The sequence below is a fragment of the Anomaloglossus baeobatrachus genome, chromosome 1 (assembly GCF_048569485.1).
Source record: "Anomaloglossus baeobatrachus isolate aAnoBae1 chromosome 1, aAnoBae1.hap1, whole genome shotgun sequence".
Lineage (NCBI taxonomy): Eukaryota > Metazoa > Chordata > Amphibia > Anura > Aromobatidae > Anomaloglossus > Anomaloglossus baeobatrachus.
Genome location: NC_134353.1, coordinates 800,225,179 through 800,253,024, shown reverse-complemented (window position 1 = coordinate 800,253,024; position 27,846 = coordinate 800,225,179). Strand labels below are relative to the sequence as shown.

General features: G+C 43.0%; 2 protein-coding genes across 4 annotated transcripts in view; one reads left to right on the top strand and one right to left on the bottom strand.

The window, feature by feature from the left end:
• The window catches only part of CAMK4 (calcium/calmodulin dependent protein kinase IV), a 393,072-nt gene extending 378,176 nt beyond the window's left edge, over positions 1 to 14,896 (top strand). Inside the window, exons 9-11 of the mRNA XM_075341900.1 lie at positions 5,454 to 5,580; positions 9,900 to 10,052; positions 13,807 to 14,896. Of these exons, the coding sequence (XP_075198015.1) occupies positions 5,454 to 5,580; positions 9,900 to 10,052; positions 13,807 to 13,971 (445 nt within the window). The 3' untranslated portion in view covers positions 13,972 to 14,896. The remainder of the gene's footprint in view (positions 1 to 5,453; positions 5,581 to 9,899; positions 10,053 to 13,806) is intronic.
• A 6,288-nt stretch (positions 14,897 to 21,184) lies between these two features.
• Positions 21,185 to 27,846, bottom strand: part of STARD4 (StAR related lipid transfer domain containing 4) — a 50,878-nt gene continuing 44,216 nt past the window's right edge. For all 3 annotated transcript variants that reach the window (XM_075325015.1, XM_075325016.1, XM_075325017.1), the window contains one exon: positions 21,185 to 26,926. In XM_075325015.1, the coding sequence (XP_075181130.1) occupies positions 26,691 to 26,926 (236 nt within the window). In that variant the 3' untranslated portion in view covers positions 21,185 to 26,690. The remainder of the gene's footprint in view (positions 26,927 to 27,846) is intronic.

Genomic DNA, 27,846 nt, shown 5'->3' with positions numbered 1-27,846 from the left:
CCCAGAACTCTCTATTCACCCCACCTCAGTGCTGTATACCACCAGTACTGTCTATACCCCCAGAACTGTCTATCCCCTGACCCCAGTGTTGTACACCCCCAGAACTGTTTATCCCCTGACCCCAGTGCTGTATACCCCCAGAACTGTCTATCCCCCACCCCAGTGCTGTATACCCCCAGAACTGTCTATCCCCTGACCCTAGTGCTGTATGCCCCCAGAACTGTCTATCCCCCTACCCCAGTGCTGTATACCTCCAGAACTGTCTATCCCCCCACCCCAGTGCTGTATACCCCCAGAACTGTCTATCCCCCCACCATGCCATACGCTAATGAGGCTCCAGCCTTTATTTGTGATACTGAATAATTCTCATTATTAGGCCTCAGTTTCACTTGTGCATTGCTTCCCATGCGACAGCATCAGATGTGATATGCTAATGACTCTTGGCTCAGGCTCTGCTGCGAGCCTGAGACGAGTGTCATGCGACTGTGATCCGATCTTGTGATCGGATCACAGGTACGGACCAGAGGAAGCGAGGGAGTAATTCTCCCCTTTCTCCATGGCCTATCTCTGCGTACATCATACTGCACTCTGATGACATCCAAGTGCAGTGCGATGTTTCACACGTTCCCGTAGACCTGTATGGGTGTGTGAGCTGAGATTCGCTGCCAAACGCAGCATGCTGCAATTCTTTTCTCATGCCAATATATCATGAAAAATCAATCGCAGATGGGCACTGCCCCATAGTTTTACACTGGTGCAAGTGCAATTCAATCTTTTATCGGATTGCACTCGTCTGTGCAAAACGCAAGTGAAACTGAGGCCTTACTGTAGTTCCTGTATGGTCCACAGTCTGATGATGATTGATAACTCCCAAGTATCTCCCTACCATTGTTAAAAGAAATCTGTCACCAGATTATTGCTCCCCTATATGAGAGCAGCATAATATAGAGACAGAGACCTTGATTCCAGCGATGTGTCACTTACTGAGCTTTTTGCTGGTAATTTGATCAAATCAATGTTTTCTCTGCTGCAGATCTAGCAGTTATACAAAGCTGATGAATATGCTGGACTACCTGGCAGCATGCCAAGCAGTCCTGTAATGATAATCTACTGCTGATTAAACAGTGATTTTATCAAAACTACACTAAGCAGCACAGTAAGTGACACACCGTTGGAATCAGGATCTCTGCCCCTATGTTATGCTGCTCTCAGATTAGGTGTTAAAATCCTGGTGACAGATTCCCTTTAAGGATGTACTGGAAGTTGTAGATTCCTGCAATTCAAATGTGTTTATGTCTTAGCTGACATTATAATTGATGTACCATGTACTGCTTGTGGTTCTAATTATGTATTTCTGTACTAATGAGGGTTTTGATGCTGTGTTTTTGAATTGATGGGGTTATATGGATGTATTTATGTACTGCTGGTGGTTCTGATGATGAATTTCTGTGCTGCTGGTGGTTGTGATGCTGTGTTTCTGTATTGATGGGGGTTCTAATTATGTATTTCTGTACCTTTGGTGGTTCTGGTGCTGTTACTAGTTCTGATCCTGTACACAAGTAACAATACATAAATTGTGAGATTGGACAACCCCTTTACTTAGAATTGGGCTACACTGCTTAATTTTATACGTAAAGTCTTGTCCAGGTTTGATATGAAAGTTTCCAGTCACTGTAGGTGACTGCAGGCTTCTGAATTCTTACAATGCATGGTCTACACACTTTTAGGTTTCTCCGGTGCCAGTAACAAGAGTGGACGGTCATGTGAGCGCAAGTATGAGATTTTTATATTTCTGGTCACATTCTGATTTGACGTGTCCAGCCTCACGCAATTCATTTTCATTGAGAGAGCCCACACATGTCTAGTCAGCATATGACCACATGTATGTAAATCACATACTTGCAGTTTTGTGACCTCCCACTCTCACCGCCGGCACCAGAGAATCCTGACAGTGTGCAGTGTGAGAATTCAGAAGTCTACAGTCACATAGAGTGACACACAGTGACTGCAGATTTTTATCTTATATCTGGAGAAGCCCTTTACTTATAAAATTAAGTATTGTAGCCCAATCATAACAGCATGTAATTTACTCCCTGTCAGGATTCAGCTCTGCTCGCTGGTTCCAGCAGACTGGCTGCTCCACTCATATGTGATTTTCATACTTGATTGAGACAATTAGATTTTCTTCCTATGTTTCTCTTTATACATCGAGAGAATTATTAAGAGCAGCTCGTCATCACGTGACTAAGTGTGCAAATCACATATAAATAATTGATCACATTAGGGGGTGGTGCCAAATTGAATTCTTGCCCCGGGTGCCAGAAAGCCTATATACACCTCTGCTATGTATGCTGTACTGATGTCGGGTAACTTCAAGAACAGAAGACTATTGCTGGCTGATGGTTTTCAAATATTTTGGATACTTGTCTTGCTAAAAATCTGTGAATATCTGCAAGTTCTTATGTCCATTAGCAAAACACTAAACAAATCCCAGGGAACACCCAAATTCTAAGGAAATCTGTAGGATGTTTAAATAAACTCAGACTTTAAGAAAGGTTAATTCAAAAAGTTTAAATATCCAAAACTCTGAACTCTGAACTGGGGAGGGGGAATCAGATCAGGACTGGTCAGGAGCAGGACCAAGAAGGCGACTCAGGCCTCTCAACCTTCAGGAGTATCACTGAGATTAGGGATAGCATAGGGCCCCCTAGCTTGAGGGACAACTTAGGAGCCCTGGTTTCCGCTATCCCATAATCATGGTGACAAAATATCAAGAGTAAACTCTGTTTGTTTTGTTTAGAAAAGATATCGAACACACGTTAGCATGATACTTGATGACGTCTGATCAAGTTTAGAAGTTATTATTAAGCTATCGTTAATAATTAATGAAAGGAACTGGCTAATAAAAAAATTATAGACTGTGGTATGAAAAGTGTAGTGCATGAATGGGGCAAAGTATGGCTTTTATTTGTAATGCACCCCCCCTTCATGCCCTGACATTGCATCAGGGACCCATCAACTCTACTAAGTCCTGACATGTCTGTTTTAGTACATTCGGGTGTCCATATGAAATAATAATTTTGAAGCATCTTTTCTTAGAACTGTGCATTTTACCATCCCCCTGCTATTCTTACTAGACATTTATAAAGAAATTGACAACTTGGTGTTATTAGTTGGGGTTATGTCCCTACAGTCTGACATCATCTGATCAGTGCTGATGCTCCCAGACTGGGAAATGACCTTCCTCTTTGCCAACGGGAATAGTAATGCCCAAGTAAAGGACACAACGCCGAGTTCTGAGTAAACCTGCTGCAGAATTATGTCATGGAAAATACAAATATTTATGGAAACTGACAGGTCCAGACTTTCACAAAATGTTGTAACTATAGATTGATTCATGCTGCCCTCATATAGCATCCAGTGCATCCACTTCTGTGCCTGGTATCCCTGGCATCTTGGGCACCTCTAGTGCTAACTTGTCCTTCTGATGACAAGATGCCGGGCAAAGGATGAAATATGCAGAACTGAAGACTGAGGACTTGACTGAATACTGGACCAGAGCAGCCAAATGGAATTGCTCATCTCTAGTGGGCACTGAGTAATGTGAAGAACTAAACTCAATTCAATACAGCTCAATAATACATATATAAAAAAGTGACTAGTAAAAAGATTATTCTCAAGATCAATGAGTATAAGAAGATTCAGCTCCATTAATATGCACATTATCTTTTAGCGGATAAATACAGATGTCAAACAAAAATGAAAAAAATCATAAAAAAGATCAGGTTAAAACATCTACTTGTTTCAGGTGCATGTTTGTGGCACTAGATCTTCTATTTCTTGATTTCGATTATACTGCTTCTAGTCATAGATGCTCCGAACAGCATTAACATTCACATGCGGGTGAGCTGGATGTATTTCGCCTACTTTATTCTCAAGATGTCTCTTCAGGAGCTAACAACTCTGCAGTACATTTCACTTCCTTTTTCTGTTGAAGAGCTGAATTATTAGGGTTCGGTTCCACTGGCGTTTTGCACGGACGAGTACAATCCGATAAAACATTGGATTGTTTCACTCTAGTGCAAAACTATGGGGCAGTGTCCATCTGCGATTGATTTCTCATGCCATAGAGGCATGCGAAATGAATCACAGCATGCTGCATTTTGCAGCAAGTCTTGGCTCATGCACTTCCGTACAAGTCTATGGGAGCATGTGAAACATCGCACTGCACTCACATGTAATCCAACCGTAGTGCGATATACAAAGAGACAGGCAGCGGAGGAGATGGGGAGAAATATGTGCAAGATCGCATCACAGTCTTAGAACCCTCGGCTGATGCTCGCAGCAGAGGGTCATTAGCATATCGCTAGTGGACCCGTACCCTTAGTAGAACTATACAGCTCAGCACGAGTTCTGTAACACATTCAGCTACTAGTGGTTTGTTCAGAGTCTACTTTGCTATCACTGTATTTACATGTAGAGATAATAGGGCATTTTAACAAGAACAGGGCTCCCTTGGAACAGTGACAGACATTATTCTGGGTGGGGAGGGTAAAGGAGGGAATTGGGATTATACAATACTGATAAGATCTCTGTCAAGAGCTGAGAGAGTGAGCAGCTAACTGCTATATAGAAATCAATGGGCTGGAGAGAGCAGACTGGTATGTTAGGAGTTAACTACTCTCCTGGAATGTTACTACTAGACACTCTGCCAGGGTCTGGGCAGGCACTAGTGCCCCAGATCCATGGAACCCAGCTGTACACTATATAAGATAAAAGCTCTCAATGCAGGAGAATAACAGCAGATAGAAAAAGTAAATTGCAGATTTGCATATTTTCATGGTTTCTAACTAATTCAAGCAATTTATTATCCTGAGAACACCCCTTTTAAGCAGACTGATGAATTCACAAGATAAATAATAAGAATTATTATTGATATCTGATGACAAAATTGGACAGTTTAATATTTTGTCATGTTTCCCAATAATAATCACAGAATATATGCCACATTATAGAGGCACACTATTCATATAAGTGCCACTAGTATATTAAGGGCAGTGAATATCTATGGCGAATGTGTAGTAGCAGCAGAGTAGGCTTATGTTCATGTCTAGGAGTAATCCAACATATTATTATTTTGAAAATGATGGATGAAGAACAGATGTCAACTGAATAATGCATAAATGAACGTGGACCAAATAGCTGCTTAGACTGTTTGCCGCACACTTTAGCCTCCTTTCTAAGTTCTGACACATTTAGTCTACTCCAAGAGTAAAATGAGTTTAGCCGGTCATGCTACAAGATGAGCCAAAAGATGTCATCAGTTATTTGGTAGTGGTTCCGTGTAGCACAAGATATCGAGATACATGAATGTACCAGATAAAGTACAACACAGAAATGATTAATGATCTGAGCAATGGAATAACCCGTCTTACTGATGTCGCCTCTTATAGACTCTGCGGCTTTGAACCATTTTACGATGAGCGTGGAGACCAGTATATGTTCAAGAGAATCCTCAACTGTGATTATGACTTTGTCTCCCCCTGGTGGGATGACGTGTCACTGAACGCCAAGGACTTGGTGAGTAAAACATGCAACACTTTCCCTATTTCTTTTTAGTCCAGGTGGCCATGATCATGGGTGGACCTCGATTTTAGACTTATTTATAAGCTGTAACATTTAAAAAAAAAAAGCTATGAGCAGGTTGGTTATGAATGTAGGCATCAAATTCCGTAAAAAATTTGACAAATGCATGAATGTTAAGTATATTTGTCACAAAACATAAAAATATTACTGTTATACACTGGAAAAATTCACTGAAAAAGGTACAGTGGACACAAAAGTGTTCCCATTAACCCCTTCCTGTCACAGCTAAATTTAATTTTTTTTTAACACTATTGATTTTTCCATTTTTCCACCCTTCTTCAAACATCCATAACTTTTTCTTTTTTTTTTGCCAACAAAGCCATTTGTTTTATTATTATTGTACTGAAAACTGTGAAAAATTCCAAGCAGGGTGAAAATCGTGATAAATAGACAATTTCACCTTTTTTTAGTTTAATTTTTTTCACTGTGTGGTAAAACGAAGCTAATAACCTGGCAGCATTATTATACTTGTATAGTTTTTATTATATTATTCTTTTAGTGGTTTAAAAACATTTTGAGGTTTGTAAAAAAAAAAGTTTGGTATTTTCCATTTTTATATTTGTAGATCCATAACCGTTGTATTTTTCCATCAGTGATTCTGAATGAGGGCTTGTATTTTGCATGGCGAGTTGTATTTTTTAATGGAATTATTTTGGAGTACATTTCGATCACTTTCTATTGCATTGTATTTCATTGTACTGGCAGTTTTGGCATTTTGATTTTTTATTTCTTTACAGCCTTTTTATATTTTCAATAATGGATATGCTTGTTAAATTTTTATATTCTACATTTAAAAAATCTATTAAATTAAAGGGGAAGTAGAATTTTTTGTTTTTTTACTTCTTAAATATTTAACAAACAACTGTTTTTTGTTTTTTTAATGTATCTATTTTTTCATTTATCTCGATTTCTTGTACTATAATCTGTAATACCAAAAGGGCGCTTTACACGCAGCAACATCGCTAGCAATGTCGCTCGTGAAAGCACCCACCCCCGTCGTTTGTGCGTCACGGGCAAATCGCTGCCCATGGCGCACAATATCGCTAGTACCCGTCATACCAACTTACCTTCCTTGCGACGTCGCTGTGGCCGTCGAACAGCCTCTTTTCTAAGGGGGCGGTTCGTGCGGCATCACAGCGACGTCACACAGCAGGCGTCCAGTAGAAGCGGAGGGGCAGAGAGCAGCCGCATGAAAGTCATGCCCACCTCGTTGCCGGAGGATGCAGGTACGGTGTTGTTAGTCGTTCCAGGGGTGTCACACGTAGCGATGTGTGCTGCCTCAGGAACGACTAACAACCTGCGTCCAAAAGCAGCAATGAGATTTGGGAAATGGACGACGTGTCAACGATCAACAATTTGGTAAGTATTTTGCATCATTAGCGGTCGCTCGTACGTGCCCTGATTCATTAATGAGTTTTTGCCAGTTTTCTGGGGGGGGGAGAAAAACCTTGAAATGTCGCAAACGTTTTGCGCAACTTTACGTTTTGCGACTTTTGCCATTTTTTTTTACACTAGTTTCAGCCAGCTCTGCCAAAGTGGAAGGAGCTGGGTGGGATGAAGCCTAGCAAATCCCAAATGTCAAATCTGAAATTTCTTGAACTTCAAGCATGGTGTCAGACGTTAAGGCCGCTTTACACGCTGCGATATTGTTACCGATATCGCTAGCGTGCATTCCCGCCCCCCGACATTTGTGCGTCACGGGCAAATCGCTGCCCGTGGCGCACAACATCGCTCGGATCCGTCACACTACTTACCTGCCTAGCGACGTCGCTGTGACCGGCGAACCGCCTTCATTTGGCGTCACAGCGACGTCACTAAGCGGACGCCCAATAGAAGCAGATGGGGCCCAGATGAGCGGGACAAACATCCCGCCCACCTCCTTCCTTCCTCGTTGCCGGAGGACGCAGGTATGGTGAGGTTCCTCGTTCCTGCGGTGTCACACATAGCGATGTGTGCTGCCGCAGGAACGACGAACAACCTGCGTCCTGCAACTGCAACGATATTTGGGAACTGGACAGCGTGTCAACGAGCAACGATATGGTGAGTATTATCGCTCATTAACGGTCGCTCCTGCGTGTCACACGCAACGACGTCGCTAACGAGGCTGGATGTGCGTCACGAATTCTGTGACCCCAACGACATCTCCTTAGCGATGTCGTTGCGTGTAACGGGGCCTTAAGTGTTTCAGTCTATGCTACAACTTACATTTTCCTATGAATCCCTGCTTGCGACAAACCCTTGACTGTCAAGTAAACTCATCCACACCCTTTTCATCGTAAGTTGGCCAGTGGGCACCTGACCAGATGCCAGGCAGTATCGCGCCTCTTAAAGCCTCTTAATCGCTGTGGTTAGAGGCAGATGCCAACTGTATAACACATTCTACATGATCTATCATTATGTCATGTAGGGAGTACAGGTGAATATACTCCCTACATGACATAATGATAGATCATGTAGAATGATGGAGTTATTATTAGTTTTGTGGAAGTAATGCTTTGTATACCTAACCTAAATCCTTATTAATTATTATACAAAGTAGCTTTACTTAGAACAAGACATTTATTATTTACCATTTCTATTTACAGTTGATCAATTATTAAGATTTCTCGGAAATAAAGTTATTAAATGTAATATATATTTCAATGTAATGTTCTAGGCTCAATAAATTCACTCAGGTTTCGACTGACTCCTAGTTTGGATATTCAGGACCTTGGAGAGCAGTGCTGTATCTTTTTATTGTTCTGGTCTCGCTTGCTCTAACCTTAAGGCTATGTGCGCACGTTGCGTATTTGCATGCAGTTATGCTGCGATCTGCACTGCAGTGTAACTGCATGCGTCCTGCGTCCCCAGCATAATCTATGAAGATTATGCAGGAGACGTGCGCATGTGGCGTATTAGAGCGCAGCGCTTCGGCTGCTGCCCGAAGCGCGCGTTCTAAGAAGTGACATGTTACTTCTTTCCTGCGCTCTGCATGCAGCGCCCGCTCTGTCTATGGGAGGGGCTGCACTCAGAGCGCATGAAATCGGCTTTTATTTTTTAAATTTCTGCAGTGATTTGAAGCGCACGTGTGCTGTTCAAATCGCTGCAGAAATTTCTGCAGGGACACAACGCTACATGCGCACATAGCCTTAGGGGTACTTTACACGTTGCGACATCGCTACTGCGATCTCGTGGGGGTCAAATCGAAAGTGACGCACATCCGGCACCAGTAATGACGTTGCAACGTGTAAAGCCTAGAAGCACCGATCGGTGATCTGTGTAGTGTCGGTCATTTCCATAATTTCGCTGCAGCGACAGGTGCGATGTTGTTCCTCGTTCCTGCGGCAGCACACATCGCTGTGAATGAAGCTGCAGGAAAAGAGGAACATCTCCTTACCTGCGTCCTGCCTGCAATGCGGAAGGAAGGAAGTGGGTGGGATGTTTACGTCTCGCTCATCTCCGCCCCTCCGCTTCTATTGGCCGCCTGCAGTGTGACGTCGCTGTGACGCCGCACGACCCGCCCCCTTAGGAAGGAGGCGGGTCGCCGGCCAGAGCGACGTCGCAGGGCAGGTAAGTGCGTGTGAAGCTGCCGTAGCGATAATGTTCGCTATAGCAGCTATCACAAGATATCGCATCTGCGACGGGGGCGGGTACCTATCGCGCTCGGCATCGCTATCATCGGCTAGCAATGTCGCAGTGTGCAAAGTACTGCTTAATTTCACGCATTAGCTCCTATCTTTTGGCTTCTGTATTTTTTTTAAAGCACCATTGCAGGATTTCTTCTTTATTTTAGCTCTGCAGTGATGCTTTAATTATATGTAAGTCCCTGCCCCTAGTGTTATACCCATCTATCGCCATCTTCATCTTTTACCAGCGTCGCTCCGGTCTGTCTCCTACGATTTATGACCAGCCAGCAGCTCCAGTGTTTCATAGAGCATGCTGGAGATCACAAATTAATACAAGTCTATGAGAACCTGGTTCTGACTCTCATAGAGTTGCATTGAGACCTTGTGACAAAGCTTCTGACTTCCAGCCAGGCCGAGATTACGGGCTCAAGATGGCACTGTGAGACCGGAGCAGCACTGAAAAATGATAAATCCACCAAAAAGTGAGTATATGACAGTAGGCAGGAGGTCTCCATTTAAACTGGCACTACAGCGCTGAATAAACCCCCCCAAAAAATGCTGATATGGTGCTTTAATTTTCTTTTTGTATTGTCTGTTATAATATTGTTTAAAATATTTACCCCTTTTCCCAATATGTATCCATTGTAGGTAAAAAAGTTAATTGTGTTTGATCCAAAGAAACGCTTGTCTACTCACCAAGCTCTTCAACACCCCTGGGTCACAGGCAAAGCTGCAAATTTCGCTCATATGGACAACGCTCAAAAGAAATTGCAAGAATTCAATGCAAGACGCAAGCTCAAGGTATTGTACATGCCTCGCAGGAGGACTTCTTTACTCTGAGTTCACTGGTTCATGTCAGTGTGACATCAACACCTTTAAAATGGAAAAAGTAACTGTTATATATGTTAGTGGTTACCTTTAGTTTAAAATGTTGTACTAAGTATCTGTATACAGTCTTCATTATTATTGATTTTCACACTGATATTCAGTTTCCATCCTGCTCCAAGTTTCAGGATTTTTCTTGCGTGTGCTCCTCCCAGTAATACATGCTGGATATCAGATCCTTGTGTCCAGGATTCTGTTTACTTCTCTAAGAGCTCTTTCAAATGTCCGTGATCATCGTTCCGATTTCAGATTGTAGTGCATGGACTGGCCAAGTGTCTCCCGAACTGGGCGTGACAGCCTCATATGAAGCTACACACTTTGGTTGGAATGCAAACATTTTTTGTAATGAAGAGGATAGATATACAGTGTATTCTAAACAAATGGCGACCTCAGAAACAAATGATGATTCGACCAACCTGTCTTAACATGTTGCTCAGTATAACTTGAGTTAAGTTTCATTCCATAGGAAAAGGCACTTTGTCAGATAGAGAAATTACCCCGGTTGAGGAGGTTGATTAAATAGGAGGTATCTATGAGAAAGGTAGTGTATAAGGGAGTCCTGAGAGGGCAGCTATGGCCTGCTATGGTGGATGCTGTCTTGTATGTGAAGGTCAGTAGTCTTTTAATATATAGGTCCTCCCGGTCCAGGCTCAACTATATTGGAGAGAGTCCATTTAGTTTAGGCAAAAGTGCGAGGTAGTGGCTCTGATCCCACAGTTGGGTGGGGGGATTGTCCGGCGTCTGGTGAGGCTGGTATGTCCTGGCTGGAGTGTTGGATCCATATGAAGCTGTCACGCTTGGGTCAAGAGACAGTCGGTAAGGCCGGTGTCACACTTGTGATTGCCTCGCGTGTATCTTGCGCGAGTTTTGCGGTGCATCACCCGTCACCGACTCACACGCTGCTCACAGGAGCTGGTCAGCTGTATAGAGATGCATGCAACTGTCCTGCTCCTGTGAGCAGAGTGTGAGTCCGTGATGGGTGATGCACTGCGAAACTCGCGTAAGATACACGCGAGGCAATCGCAAGTGTGACATCGGCCTAAGTACATGTGTTGCAATCTGAGATCGGATCAATGATCTTAGACGTTAGACATCTGAGAGATACCAGACTCTTATGTATTAGCACAGCTTCATTACTGGAGAGATTTTCCCTTTTACAGCCCATGAAGGAGACAGACTTGCTAGCAGATAATGATGCTGGACAGAGTGTGATTTTTCCCTTTATCCAATATGCCCTGGGTATTCTGCTTTCTCTCTCTGCAATGTTAGCTCTCATACCTATCTACAGCCTGTGTTAGCTGCCCTCTCTAACAATTTGAACGCTTTCCCCGTCTTTCGATTTCTATGTAGAATCCCTTTCCCTTGTTGCTATAATATTTACTACTGCGAGGAGGCAGGTGAAGACTAGAGAGCCATTATAACCAAGAGCAAAGCCCTGATTGAGATATATCAGATCAGTTAGCTAGAGGAGCGACTTTCACACACTCTGCAAAACCAAAATAGTAGGACATTTTTAGGGAAGACTATTAGTAAAGTTTTTTTGTTTTTTTTTTTACGAAGAAGCAAATGAGCAATGAAAAATGTGCACAGCTTTTAGGCCTGCTACACTTATTTTTTTTTCACGCAAATTTTTTTTTTTGCCAAAAATAATGGTAAGTCTGGTAAAGCACTAAGATAATGTTATGGAGTATCTCAAAGAATAGTTATGTAAAATGACCTTGATTATGCCTGGAAAAAAGGGTTAGGCTGGGTTCACACATAGCGACAGCGACAACGACGTCGCTGTTACGTCACCTGTTTCTGTGACGCAACAACGACCTTGTAAGTCGCTGTTATGATCGCTGCTTAGCTGTCAAACACAGCAGACGCAGCAGCGATCATAACGACACGCGTCGCTGTGCTACATGTGCAGAGAGCAGGGAGCCACGCACACTGCTTAGCACTGGCTCCCTGCACTCCTAGCTACAGTACACATCGGGTTAATTACCCGATGTGTACTGCAGCTACATGTGCAGAGAGCAGGGAGCCGGCACTGACAGCTAGAGCGGCGGACGCTGGTAACGAAGGTAAATATCGGGTAACCAGGGAAAGGTCTTCCCTTGGTTACCCGATGTTTACCTTGGTTACAGCTTACCGCAGCTGCCAGATGCCGGTTCCTGCTCCCTGCTCGCTTCATTTCGTCGCTCTCTCGCTGTCATACACAGCGATGTGTGCGTCACAGCATGAGAGCGACGACCAAAAAATGAAGCTAGACTTTCAGCAACGACCGGCGACCTCACAGCAGGGGCCAGGTCGTTGCTGGATGTCACACACAGCGACAGCGACGGGACGTCGCTGCAACGTCACAGAAAATGGTGACGTAGCAGCGACGTCGTTGTCGCTGTGTGTGACACCACCCATAGACAGAGGCATAGTTAGGTCACGGTCCAGAGTCAGAATACCTGGAGAATAGCGGATCAGAGCAAAGAAACAAGGCAACCCGGAAGATCAGATGAGGTCCAAGGTCTGGCAGCAGTAGGTCAGAATGCAGAGTGTGGTTAATAAACTCTCTGGGGTACACCTTCTAAAAATTGACTCTTTATTAAAAAGGCTATACCAACTCCTGCTATAAGTACCCTTTTTTAGGAACACCGTAGTATATATGGTTCGAAGGGAACCTGTCATGTTGAAATTGATATACGGTCTGTAAGCTGGCTGTTATACAGGAGAGCTGATTAGATTGATATACATTTTTGTGAGCAAAGTTTTAGGAAAACTTGCATTCTATTTATTGAAATTCCTGGTGTTTTTTATGCGTATGAGTAGTCCAGTGGGCGGTCCTATTCAGTGACTGACAGTCTTCCCTGTATGACTGTGTATGCAGATTCCTATCAATCATTGAGTAGCACCGCCTACTGGACTCAAATACATACAAACACCAGGGACTGCAATAAATAAAATAAAGTTATATGAAATTCTTGCAAACATAGATCTCATTCTGCTCAGCTTCTCTTTCGCTATGCCATGCTGTCACTAGCTAAGGACTGCATGTACAATGTGACAGGCCCCTTTTAACTGTAGAAATTATCCCTGAATGGAAAATCCATTCCTACCACCAACCATGTGACATTTATAATTCTAGAGCCACATTATCAGACAGATGGGTTTTGGGGTCCCTCAGACATCAGGGCCCAAGTGCAGTTACTACTTCTGCACCCATTATAGCTACGCTCCTGTATAAATGTACTGATGTAGCAGTCATCAATGCAACTGCTGTCCCTCTCCACTATTGACCTACAAGCAAAAGTGAGTAAGAAATGTCAGATTTCTGGCAAGTGACATCATACATATGTATGAAAATGTCTCATGTCTCTTAAGGATTGATTCACAAACCTAATTTCAGTTGTTACATAGGCTAATATATTTACATGGATGAGTCTCTAATGACAGGAGGTCAAAGTTCAGAGGAGCCCTTGATTAACAACATTCTTAGAGCATCGGTGGACAGTCATTACGTTATTCATGAGGTGCCGCGATTCTGAAGAGCAGACCTGTCGCTTCTGAATAAATGGAGATGCATGTCATTTCCACCTCATTAGTGGTGTTTCAGTAGATTGAGTCTTTTTGATCTTCGGTCTATGTAGATAGAAAAACACTAATGTGACAGCAAATATTTTTATTTTCTCCATAGGCAGCTGTTAAAGCTGTGGTCGCCTCCACTCGTTTAGGGAGCGCTGGGAGCCACAGTAGTCACGACAGCAATAAAACAAGCAGAAACCCTTCTCCAGTTCAAGAGGGTGGAAGAGAGGAGGCGTCCGCTCAGGAGCCTAAAGAGGCAGAGGAAGGAGCATCTTGAATCGGCATTGTTCGTGTTTGGGTCCGGGTCTCTGCCATTTCACGCACCAGCTACATCAATCTTTATCTTCGCAGGAAAGATTCCCTAGCATGGCCCTGTGATATAGGTCTTACCATGGGGTGCTATCAAATGCACGAGTTGGTGGTACTTTGTTCAATGCATGTGACTGCTTATCAAAATAGTAAAATGGCCGACCTGAGACATGGAAGGTGTAGCGCTGTACCTACATCGGAACTATGACTTGGGCAAATATTATTTCAAATATAACCTCGATATGCATAGTATCTACACTGTAGATAAAGTATGAAGTGTGTAGTGTATCATTTTACAATTTTATATAAGTAATGGACTTTATAGAGGGCATTCTTCTAGCATAGCTTCTCGTTTCACCATATTATCATGATTGATATTTATCTACAAAAAAAACACGTTTATCACCTTGTATCATATCACTTCCGTTTACAAGAATATGCATTAATGGCAAACAACAGAGAAACATTCCAGTGATAGAACACAATGCATAGGCGGAGGGGCTGGGACTCGGTATGGGGACACAGCTAGCAGGGAGAATGCCTTATAATTACACTTTATATACAGTATTTTATTAACCAAAAAGCACTTTCATAGATATCTGTCATTGTATTGTCTAGAAATGGAATGCTTAATAAGTAACTAATAAGCAACAATAAGAAACCAAGTGCAGTAGCTAGTATCAGAAGTTATCAAGGATTTTTAAAGATGCTCAATAATGGATAAAGAAAGTCATATAAGGAGAAATCTTACTTCTTGTACGTTTCTTTTTAATATATCAGGGTTTATTTAGGAAACTATTGTAACCTAATTAAGTTTAAAGCTGACGTTTATCATTGGAATGCTCATCTCTACTATTAAGATTTTTCCTTTTTTAATAAAAAGATAAAGCAATTGTGGTTGTCATTTTTATTCTTGGAATTATTGGGGACATAATATTGCTGATGAGCTGCAGTTAGTACATGCTCCTGACTGCCTACGACTCTGTTCACACTAGTGTAATGGCTTTGGTTTTTAGGTGTGCTCAACATTGGGAAAAGGACGACTCTGCCTGCAGCTTATCTCCCGGGAAAACTAAGGTATCACCAACGTCATACAGCATGCCTGAGCCATCATCTGGTGGGAAAGAGCCATGGCCCAGAAATACTAGATGGTCCTGCCAAAATAACCATTTATCGGGCTGTCATCTCCTAAGTATTCTATACTGAAACTATGTGCTCACACATTACAGTCAATTCACCTTTTTCTTCAATTTGTGCAAAATCTCATCAACACATCATCATGCTGACATTTTGCACAAATCTTGCAAATAAACAATTTGACTGCAACATGTGAATGTCCTCTCTTTCTTACCAATCAATCCTCCTTAAAGGAAATGTATCATAACAAAATCATCAGGTTTTTATTAAATATATTGTTTTCTTTTTACTTTGATTTTTTTTTTTTCAAACAAAACAAAACTGAAATCTTGCAAAATGACACAACTAGCCACTAAAGGCCGCTTTACACGCTGCGGCATTGCTCAAGCGATCTCGTTGGGGTCACGGAATTTGTGACGCACATCCGGCCGCTTTAGCGATGTTGTTGCGTGTGACACCTATGAACAATTTTGAATCGTCGGGGTCCATTCTCGATTATCACTGCTGCTGCAGCAGTAACAAAGTTGTTCCTCGTTCCTGTGGCAGCACACATCGCTCCGTGTGACACCGCAGGAACGAGGAACCTCACCTTACCTGCGCCCGCCGGCAATGCGGAAGGAAGAAGGTGGGCAGGATGTTACGTCCCGCTCATCTCCGCCCCTCCACTTCTATTGGGTAGCGGTTCAGTGACGCTGCTGTGACGTCGCTGTGACGATGAATGAACCACCCCCTTAGAAAGGAGGCGGTTCGCCGGTCACAGCGACGTCGCTAAGTAGTGTGACGGGTCCGCGCGACGTTGTGCGCCACATGCAGCAATTTGCCCGTGTCGCACAACCGATGGGGGCGGGTATGCACGCTAGCGATATCGGTCGCGATATCGCAGCGTGTAAAGCAGCCTTTTGTCTTTTACTAGGCCCATGCTTCCTGTTCTGTGGAGATGACTTTTCATCAGTCTGATTATCATCACGGTCAGGATTAATATAGTAAAACAAAAGGAAAAATCTCTATACACAGAAGTTAAAACAGGATTCACAATTCACAACATTTCTTTAAATAAGACATGACAGGACTGAGGTCTGTCTCTATCTATCTCTGTCACTCTCGCTAACCTTCTCTCCAACAAAATCATATTACTTCACACATAAAAAGAATGTCCTTCGTTGCCTATAGCAACCAATCACAGCTCCTATTAGTGACCTGTAGCTCCCAGCTCCATTGACTTTAATGTAAGCAGGTTTGTTGTCGAATAACTGTAAAGCGCAGGGTTAAATTTTCCTCTCAAAACATAGTCTATTACGTTCCCTGAGATACATGAAGTGGCTGTGCAAAATGTTGTGATTTCCCTCTGTCTCTCCCACTCTCCTTGTCTCTTTCCGTCTTTTTCTTTCACTGTCTGTCTCTCTCCCTGTCGGTCTCTCTCCCTGTTGGTGTCTCTTCCTGTCAATCTCTCTCCCTGTTTGTATCTCTTCCTGTCTGTCTCTCTCCATGTCGGTCTCTCTCCCTGTCGGTCTCTCTCCCTGTCGGTCTCTCTCCCTGTTGGTGTCTCTTCCTGTCAATCTCTCTCCCTGTTTGTATCTCTTCCTGTCTGTCTCTCTCCATGTCGGTCTCTCTCCTTGTCGGTCTCTCTCCCTGTCGGTCTCTCTCCCTGTCGGTCTCTCTCCCTGTCGGTCTCTCTGTTTGTCTGTCTCCCTCTCTGTCTCTCTCCCTGTCTGCCTCTCTCTGTCTCTCTCCATCCATCTATCCACCAAAGTCAAATTACCTCGCATATAAGCGTTTTATATGAACAATGTCCTTTGTTGCCTATAGCAACCAATCAGGGCTCCTATTAATGACCTGTAGCTGCAAGCTCCATTGACTTAATGTAAGCAGGTTTTTTGGCATATAGCTGTAAAGTGCGGGGTTACATTTTTCCCTCAAAATATTGTCTATGACGTTCCCCGAGTCAAATGCAACAGTGCGGATACACACATACAGTACAGACCAAAAGTTTGGACACACCTTCTGATCTCTAGAACAACTGTTAAGAGGAGACTTTGTGCTGCAGGCCTTCATGGTAAAATAGATGCTAGGAAACCACTGTTAAGGACAGGCAACAATAGAAGAGACATGTTTGGGCTAAAGAACACAAGGAATGGACATTAGACCAGTAGAAATCTGTGCTTTGGTCTGATGAGTCCAAATTTGAGATCTTTGGATCCAACCACCGTGTCTTTGTAGAAAAGGTGAACGGATGGACTTTAAATGCCTGGTTCCCACCGTGAAGCCTGGAGGAGGAGGTATGATGGTGTGGGGGTGCTTTGCTGGTGACACTGTTGGGGATTTATTCAAAATTGAAGGCATACTAAACCAGCATGGCTATCACAGCATCTTGCAGCGGCGTGCTATTCCATCCGGTTTGCGTTTAGTTGGATCATCATTTATTTTTCAACAGGACAATGACCCCAAACACACCTCCAGGCTGTGTAAGGGCTATTTGACTAAGAAGGAGAGTGATGGGGTGCTACGCCAGATGACCTGGTCTCCACAGTCACCAGACCTGAGCCCAATTGAGATGGTTTGGGGTGAGCTGGACCGCAGAGTGAAGGCAAAAGGGCCAAGAAGTGCTAAGCATCTCTGGGAACTCCTTCAAGACTGTTGGAAGACCATTTCCGGTGACTAGTTCTTGAAGCTCATCAAGAGAATGCCAAGAGTGTGCAAAGCAGTAATCAAAGCAAAAGGTGGCTACTTTGAAGAACCTAGAATATAAGACATATTTTCAGTTGTTTCACACTTTAAGTATTTCATTCCACATGTTTTAATTCATAGTTTTGATGCCTTCAATGTGAATCTACAATTTTCAGAGTTCTGAAAATAAAGAAAACTCTTTGAATGAGGTGTGTCCAAACTTTTGGTGTGTACTGTACATACATACACACATATACATATACAGAGAGAGAGATTGTACACTATGAAATGTTACCAGGATAGGAAGAGAAGTGCCATAATCTTCTCATACTGTATGTACTATAGTGCAGGGCATGAAATGATCCGATATACTTATTTTCAGCAGTCTTTGGCAGTGGCTCATACAGACGTGTCCCGAGTGACTCCCCTTCAGATCATCAACATTAGTGCTGTGCTCTTCTTCATTCACAGACACAATGATTTACAACTAGACAAATTACCTGTTTTAATGTTTTGGTTTTTTATTTTCAAGACATTGTTAAAGTTTACATTGTATTGTCATCGCTGTACATGCCACTGCAATCTTAGATAAGATGTCTACATAAAAATGACTATATAAAGTATATATAATCTAAAGTGGATAAATAACACTCACGTTTTTTTCCTATACAAAATTGAGACTAAAGGCCGCTTTACACGCTGCGATATCGTGACCGATATCGCTAGCGTGCGTACCCGCCCCCATCGGTTGTGCGACACGAGCAAATCTCTGCCCGTGGCGCACAACATCGCCCGGACCCGTCACACGGACTTACCTGCCTACCGACGTCGCTGTGACCGGCGAACCGCCTCCTAAGGGGGCGGTTCGTTCAGCGATGTCACAGCAGCGTCACTGAACCGCCGCCCAATAAAAGCGGAGGGGCGGAGATGAGCGGGAAGTAACATCCCGCCCACCTCCTTCCTTCCTCATTGCCGGCGGCCACAGGTAAGGAGAGGTTCCTCGTTCCTGCGGTGTCACACATAGCGATGTGTGCTGCCACAGGAGCGGCGAACTACTTCGTACAACGATCAGCAGCGATATTTGAGAATGGACCCCCATGTCACCGATGAGCGATTTTGAACGTTTTTGCGACGATTCAAAATCGCTCATAGGTGTCACACGCAACAGCATCGCTACAGCGACCGGATGTGCGTCACAAAATCCATGACCTCAACGAGATCGCTCGGGCGATGACGCAGCGTGTAAAGCCCGCTTAAGTAATGGTAAGTCTGGTACCAGACAATACCATGGTTCATGCACACGTACGCGGAGCCTTGCAGAACTGTGGCTTACCACTGAGCAATACAATCTCCATGCACCGCAGTATATGCAGGGATATTCTTCCATAAAGCAATAATAAAGGGAATAATACAATGGAACATAAAATTATCTTTTTTATTGGACATGTGGAAGTTTGCAGAAAAAAGTCCAATGTGAAAGCAAAAGTGTGTATTTATACTGCCAACCTATCTGGCTCCACACAAAAAGGAGCCATAATATAGCCATGGTCATGAGCCCTTAGGGGCACTTTGCGCACTACGACATTGCAGCTGCGATGTTGGTGGGGTCAAATCGAAAGTGACGCACATCCGGCATCGCAGTCGATATCGTAGTGTGTAAATCCTATTTGATACGATTAACAAGCGCAAAAGCGTCGTTATCGTATCATCGGTGTAGTGTCAGTCATTTCCATGAATTGGGAAATACCGATGTTACGATGTTGTTCCTCATTCCTGCGGCAGCACACATCGCTGTGTGTGAAGCCGCAGGAGCGAGGAACATCTCCTACCTGCGTCCTGCGGCTCATGCCGGCTATGCGGAAGAAAGGAGGTGGGCGGGATGTTTACGTCCCGTTCATCTCCGCCCCTCCGCTTCTATTGGCCGCCTGCCGTGTGACGTCGTTATGACGCCGCACAACCCGCCCCCTTAATAAGGAGGCGGTTCGCCGGCCAGCGCGACGTCTAAGGGCAGGTGAGTGCATGTGAAGCGATTATGTTCGCTACAGCAGCTATCACAAGATATTGCAGCTGCGACGGGGGCGGGGACTATCACGCTCAGCATCACAGCATCGGCTTGCGATGTCGTAGTGTGCAAAGTGCCCCTTAGAGGTGTCCACATAAACACATTAACCCGTATACTACCAAGGAGGTATGTAATGTGTCATAAGCTTAAGTTCTGCAGCAGGTAGAATACAGCGATGGGCTAAGATCTTGATGCCATCTTACGTAATGGAAGCTCTCAGACATTATTGAAGTCGTGAAGCAATATAAAAGGTTCATGTCATGGTTCTGTGTTGCTAAGGGAAGGTTCAGTAGGTTTCTTAGGAGACTAGAATTTGCTTAGGTCACACTTTTAGTGATACAATATTTTTATGCTTTTCTTACACATTTTACACTTTGATACAAAATTACATAAACGTGCCCATGCTTGTAAGTTAAAGGGAATCTGTCAGCAGGTCTTTACTATGTCATCTATCCGGAGTTAGTATGATGTAGGCAAAGAGACCCTGATTCCAAGGATGTGTCACTTGCTGGTTTGCATGCTGTTATTTTGATGAAATCACTGTTTTTTTGTGCTGCAGATCTAGCAGTTCTCTGACTGCTAAGCCCTGTATAACCCTGCCTACACCACTGATTGGCAGCTTTCTGTGTATACTGTATATTGATAGAAAGCTGATAATCAATGGTGGGCAGGGGTATACAGAACAGTTGATAAGGATGCACAAGGCACGGAGTTCTCTAGTGATAATCTCTTGCTGATAAAACCCTGCCTGATTTTATTGAAACAGCAACACACAACCCAGTAAGTTATATGTCACTGGAATCAGGGTTTCTGCATATATCATGCTGCTATCAGATTACATAGCAAAAACCTGTCTACACATTCTCTTTAAGGGTGGCATTTTCACAATACCCCAGGTGTCTACCTTTAGAAGATATATGTAGTTAGAGGTACAAATTATATATTTTCTTATAATTCAGGTTTTGTATTAAAATTATCCTTACAGTGAAAGAGTTGAGTTGCAATGTTTCTGTGACATGAAGACACACATTGGTGCATCTTACAACAGTCCAGTGACACCCCAATACAATGGAGTAGGGTACAAGGCAGTGACTATGGTGTGACTTTCCCATCCCTTGTGACTCAAGTAAAATATAGTTTCCAGAGTCTAAAGGCTGGGCTCAAAAAACACGTCTACCTGTAGTCAAAGAAGAAGACTGGTACAAACACCTTTAAGAGGATATATGCAATTTAAAGTCACAGACGGCTCGGCCTTGTGCTGGATGATTGTCTTTAGATATTGCTATAGTCTTGTGTTAGTAGAAGTAGAATTACACAATTTGTAATTTTGTTAATTTTTACTTATTTATTGAAAGATTAGAATAAAACTTTTCTGTCTTAGAGTTACATAAACATAAAGATATTTAAGAAGGGCCTTGTCAAACATGACTACTAAACCTTATGCCAAGATGTCATGCAGCATGCCGTTATGATACAGACACATATGAACCTATATGTGGATACCTGATCTGCTCATCCTGTTTTAGGTCAATTAACTCTAATTAACTCAGATGTTGCCAATAAACCTACCAGAAGCTTCCAAAGACATGACATCATCATATGGGCTCTCCCATATTATTTAAGGACATAGTACTCTTAGGGGTACTTTGCACACTACGACATCGCAGCTGCGATGTCAGTGGGGTCAAATTGAAAGTGACGCACATCCGGCGTCGCTGTAGACATCGGAGTGTGTAAAACGTTTTTGATACGATTAACGAGCGCAAAAGCGTCGTAATCGTATCATCGGTGTAGTGTCGGTCATTTCCATAATTTCGGAAGGACCGATGTTACGGTGTTGTTCCTCGTTCCTGCGGCAGCACACATCGCTGTGTGAAGCCGCAGGAGCGAGGAACATCTCCTTACCTGCGTCCCGGTCGGCTGCAATGAGGAAGGAAGGAGGTGGGCGGGATGTTTACGTCTCGCTCATCTCCGCCCCTCTGCTTCTATTGGCCACCTGGCGTGTGACATCGCTATGACGCCGCACGACCCGCCCCCTTAGGAAGGAGGCAGTTTGCCGGCCAGAGCGACGACGCAGGGCAGGTATGTGCATGTGAAGCTGCCGCAGCGATAATGTTCGCTACGGCAGCAATCACAAGATATCGCAGCTGCGACGGGGGCGGGGACTATCGCTCTCGGCATCGCTACCATCGGCTTGCGATGTTGTAGTGTGCAAAGTACCCCTTAGTGTATGTAAACTTTTGACTTTGCAGAAAGTAATTAAAATGCCTTATAACATTCTCTCTCTCTCTCATTATTCTGGTATTTGGCAAATATAAATAATTTTGGTTCCTAATTGACCTAATACAGGAAAGGTTTATTGTGATTTCATTTCAGATAGTGAGAAAAACATGCAGATGTGTCTTCTTACATAGTGTATGTAAACTTCTGGTTTCAACTGTATTTATAAACTTCTAAAGCCAGGTTTATTTATATTGAAATATGTTATAAATGGAAAGGTCCTACATATATAGTAATAAAATCCCACGCTCGTAAACGCTACATAGCTATGTATGAAAATGATGACCAATGTAAACTAAAAATACATTAAAATCTCCACAGAGCAAACAAAGCCGAGTACAGAGTTAAGAGATAAAATGTAATAAATATGGATCAGAAAGATTTTACATAGAAGCAGGAATATTTTCTGTGAGATTATTAATGAAGTTGTCTTCTAATTTCTTCTCCTATTTTTCATGACAAGTGCAAATATATAAATAATAAAGCATATATAGTATTCAGTATATAACAAAAACACATTTTAGGCTGTAGATACAGTGCCTTGCGAAAGTATTCGGCCCCCTTGAATTTTTCAACCTTTTCCCACATTTCAGGCTTCAAACATAAAGATAAAAATTTAAATTTTATGGTGAAGAATCAACAAGTGGGACACAATTGTGAAGGTGAACAATGTTTTGCTTATTTTAAATTTTTATAAAAAACTGAAAATTGGGATGTGCAATATTATTCGCCCCCTTTACTTTCTTTGCAGTAAACTCACTCCAGAAGTTCATTGAGGATTTCTGAATGATCCAATGTTGTCCTAAATGACTGATGATGATAAATATACCGTAATCCATTTCTGTGTAATCTAGTCTTCGTATAAATGCGCCCGCTCTATGATAGTCTCAGTGTTCTGTTTAAAGCACAGAGAGCATCATGAAGACCAAGGAACACAACAGGCAGGTCCGTGATACTGTTGTGGAGAAGTTTAAAGCCGGATTTGGTTGCAAAAAGATTTCCACAACTTTAAACATCTCAAGAAGCACTGTGCAAGCGATCATATTGAAATGGAAGGAGTATCGTACCACTGCAAATCTACCAAGACCCGGCCATCCATCCAAAATTTCATCTCAAACAAGGAGAAGACTGATCAGAGATGCAGCCAAGAGGCCCATGATCACTCTGGATGAACTGCAGAGATCTACAGCTGAGGTGGGAGAGTCTGTCCATAGGACAACAATCAGTCGTACACTGCACAAATCTGGCCTTTATGGAAAAGTGGCAAGGAGAAAGCCATTTCTCAAAGATATCCATAAAAAGTGTTGTTTAAAGTTTGCCATAAGCAACCTGGGAGACACACCAAACATGTAGAAGAAGGTGCTCTGGTCAGATGAAACCAAAATCAAACTATATGGGCACAATGCCAAACAATATGTTTGGCGTAAAAGCAAGCTCATCACCCTGAACACACCATCCCCATTGTCAAACATGGTGGTGGCAGCATCATGGTTTGGGCCTGCTTTTCTTCAGCAGGGACAGGGAAGATGGATAAAATTAATGGGAAGATGGATGGAGCCAAATACAGGACCATTCTTGAAGAAAACCTGTTGGAGTCTGCAAAAGACCTGAGACTGGGACGGAGATTTGTCTTTCAACAAGACAATGATCCCAAACATAAAGCAAAATCTACAATGGATTGGTTCACAAATAAACGTATCCAGGTGTTAGAATGGCCAAGTCACAGTCCAGACCTGAATCCAATTGAGAATCTGTGGAAAGAGCTGAAAACTGCTGTTCACAAACGCTCTCCATCCAACCTCACTCAGCTCGTACTGTTTGCAAAGGAAGAATGGGCAAGAATTTCAGTCTCTCGATGTGCAAAACTGAGAGACACATACCCCAAGCGACTTACAGCTGTAAACTCAGCAAAAGGAGGCGCTACAAAGTATTAACTTAAAGGGGACGAATAATATTGCACGCCCCAATTTTCAGGATTTTTTTACAAAAATTTTTTTACAAAAATTTAAAATAAGCAATAAATTTCTTTCTACTTCACAATTGTGTCCCACTTGTTGTTGATTCTTCACCATAAAATTTTTATCTTTATGTTTGAAGTCTGAAATGTGGTTGAAAAATTGAAGGGGGCCGAATACTTTCGCAAGGCACTGTATTTTGCAACATTAAATAATAACTAATTACTATGTGGAAAAGCGACATAATAAGTTTGAGCAGGAGCAGACACAGAGAGACGGGACCCCTGTGCAAGAACAATATATGGGCCCTATGCAGTCCCATGGCTCACCATATTGCACAATTACTCTGGAGGTAGAAGTGGACCCCATGCCCCTGTGCGGCCGCACCAAAGGTATGTCCGCCCCTAATCATGGGCCATACATATAAAGCCTTAGGCTATGTGCGCACGTAGCGTTCTGTCCCTGCAGAAATTTCTGCAGCGATTTGAACAGCACACGTGCGCTTCAAATCGCTGCAGAAAGAGTTCGTAATGAAAAAAAAAAAAGCCGATTTCATGCGCTCTGAGTGCAGCCCTCCGATAGACAGAGCGGGGACTGCAGGCAGAGCGCAGGAAAGAAGTGATGTCACTTCTTAGAACGCGCGCTTCGGGCAGCAGCCAAAGTGCTGCGCTCTAATACGCCATGTGCGCACATCTCCTGCATAATCTTCATAGATTATGCTGGGGTCGCAGGACGCATGCAGTTACGCTGCGGTGCAGATCGCAGCGTAACTGCATGCAAATACGCAACGTGTGCACATAGCCTTAAAGTGCTTCCCCTACATTAATGTGGGGTCCTGGGTTAGGAACAATCAAACTAACTTGAGGCTGGGTCCAAATGTGATTTTTGAGTTTTAAAGAAGTGGTTCCGGAGACCTTGGGGATCCGGTGATGTCACGTCAACTTCCTGCTCACCTGACATCACCGCAGCCAGTCCGGGTCTCCGTGAGTGATTGGCTGTTGGAAGGGTTTTGCCCGCTCTTCACCGGATCCCCGAGGTCATGGAGCCCGGGGTTCAGGGGATGGGGAAGAGCGGACTGCAATAGCGCCACTCAAAAAACGTTGCTTCTCAACATAATATTGTTGAGGCCAATAATGAATATGGGTGAACCACCCTTTAATACTTTGTGAGCCACATGACTGCAGGGTTTTTAACTTGAACAAACATGTTAAAAAGTAAAAAAAAATGATGAAAACTTATTGTACAGCAACAAGTGTGAATCCAGTCCAGAGGTATCTAAACATTTCCAAGAGCATTTTGTGACTCCAATTAACTACACTTATTGATTTCCTCTCTTTTTTAACCAATAAATAATTTGTTTTTTGACCTTATCCCTTTTTCGTAGAATTTTTGTACAATTCTGTGTCTCTTATGTAATTTTCCGTAGGTCGTTCTATATCCTCACAGCCCATACACCTCTTTATTATTCAATTGCGATATATTTATGTTGGTGCTATGTACGGTTGTCTCGTTTGATCTATCTCGGTATTCACTTATTGATTTCCTTCAGATAATAGGATATTTAAATGTTTAATTTGGGGTTTGGGGGAGGGATTGACATATTCTTCAAAGTTTTACAGAAAATGCGCTTATATCTGTTACCAGACTAGTCAGAGGAACCTGTGCAAATACAAAACTAATAACCAGATAGGACCTTCTGAATGCAAAACATGCGGCACTGCAAAAATGCAAAGCTCTGAGGTTAGATAACAGAACCAAACACCTGTCAGGCATCGGCCATACGTCTGAATGTCTGTTTGGCTCTGGACCGCAGCGCCACATGCATCTAAATTCAGGCTGAGGCACAATGGGTTGTTTTTCCCTTGGAAACAGAAAAAAAGTGCCATTCTTCATTGGATCCCATACACACTGGGCCTTAAAATTCCTTCATAATAACTTACCTGAATAAATTAGGATTAGTCAGTAATAATAATTCTGCTTGCTGATGGTTTCCAGTTTGCAAGAGGAGACTTTTCACACATTACTGAAACCTGAAATCGGCGTAGCTAGATGTTATATTTTGTGACAATGTCGCTTCTGCTGATGGAGCCGCAGTTAGTATGTTATAGAACATTGCCAATAAAATCTGAGATCCTTATAACACGGAGCACAAAGTGAAAAATATTCCATAGATTATAAATAATTAAAAATAATAAAATAAGTAAATATCAAACACAATCGAATGTGAAATTCTTCAGATCTGACTATGAAGGTAGGCGGACATTAGGATTATTAGCACCCTCGAAAAATACTCTGACACTGTGACCCTTCCACACGTCACCAGTCACAGGTCCCATATACAATACCTTATATATATGTATATATACTGTATATGTATAGCAGCATGTGTAAAGGTGACAGCAAAATTATAAAAAATATACGTCAGTTAATTAAATAAGATCCATCTGATAAAATATATTAAAGTCTTCATTTAAAAATATTCTGCCCTTATGGAGTGTTACGATGCAATTACTGTGTAATAATTCTCAAGCCTCTAGACTACGCTCTCGGGGGTCCTCCTGTGATAGTGCAGACTATGGAAGTTCTGCTTCAGGTTTCCGTCTTCTTTAAGGCTTTGCTCAGGTCGCTGTAGAAGTTCACCAGGGAGCCTGCCATAGCCAAGTCCACAGTGCCATGAGGAAGCATCCCTCTCAGGTCGGTCTGAATGTAGCCAGTCAGGAAGCTGTGCTCAGGATTGTTCTGGAGGGGTACGCAGAACCAGCCGCAGGGGTGATTAAAGCCGCGGACGCAATGGGGTCCTACAACTTCATGTTCAATACTGACACCTGTGTGAGAAAACATATAAGTAACTGTTAAGAGTTGGCGCAGACTGATTCACAGGACTTGGTCCAGGGGCCACGTCACTATTCTGTAGCCCAGTGAACCGCCTCAATGGCCTCCCCAGATCTTCTTTTGTTTAGCCGTCCTGGCGCAGTCATCTTTGCAGAGTGACGCACATGTAGTGTCAGGCCAGGCCGGCTAATCAAAACAAGAGCCACGGATACTGGCAAAGAAGGAGGTGGTTTGCAGGGCTCCCATTCAACAGCCACAGATCACTGACAAGACCGATGGACATCAACCCATACTATAGTTAGTAACAGAGAATCACAGCAAACGCCTGCAGCAGGAGTAATGCCACATGATGGGGCAACTGTACGCAGAATTATGGCAATATGATGGGCACATGCCCTTATACTGATTCCTAAGACCCACAAAATCTTTCAGATGCCGGCATACCCGCAGAGTTTCTGAAGAAAAGGATGTTTAAAAAAAAAATACCGGAAGCAACTTCTTTTACGTCTTCCTGGTCAGTTTCTCAGGGGCTTTGCCACCAAGTGAGATTTTTTTATTGTCCATATAAACCACTGAGCAGATTGCAAGCAGACGGCCAGTTCTGTGATCGCGTCACAGATTTGGAAAAGAAGCTCAAAAAGATGGAGCATGCGCACAACCAGTCGTTTTCACATTGCCGTCCATATGCTCACTTGTTTAGTCTTTTTTTTACCTGCCCGAGAAAGACGATGTGTGCACATGTTCTAATGGGTTCTCTGTTTTCAGTAAAGTTGTGTCCACAAAAAAAAAAAAGAAGCCGTTCTTTACTAATACTAAACCTCATTTATGACTCGGGGTCTAGGGGAATATTCTTAGTACATATAAAATCATTTTTCCCAGTACAAATATGTATTAAATATAAATGCAAACAAGT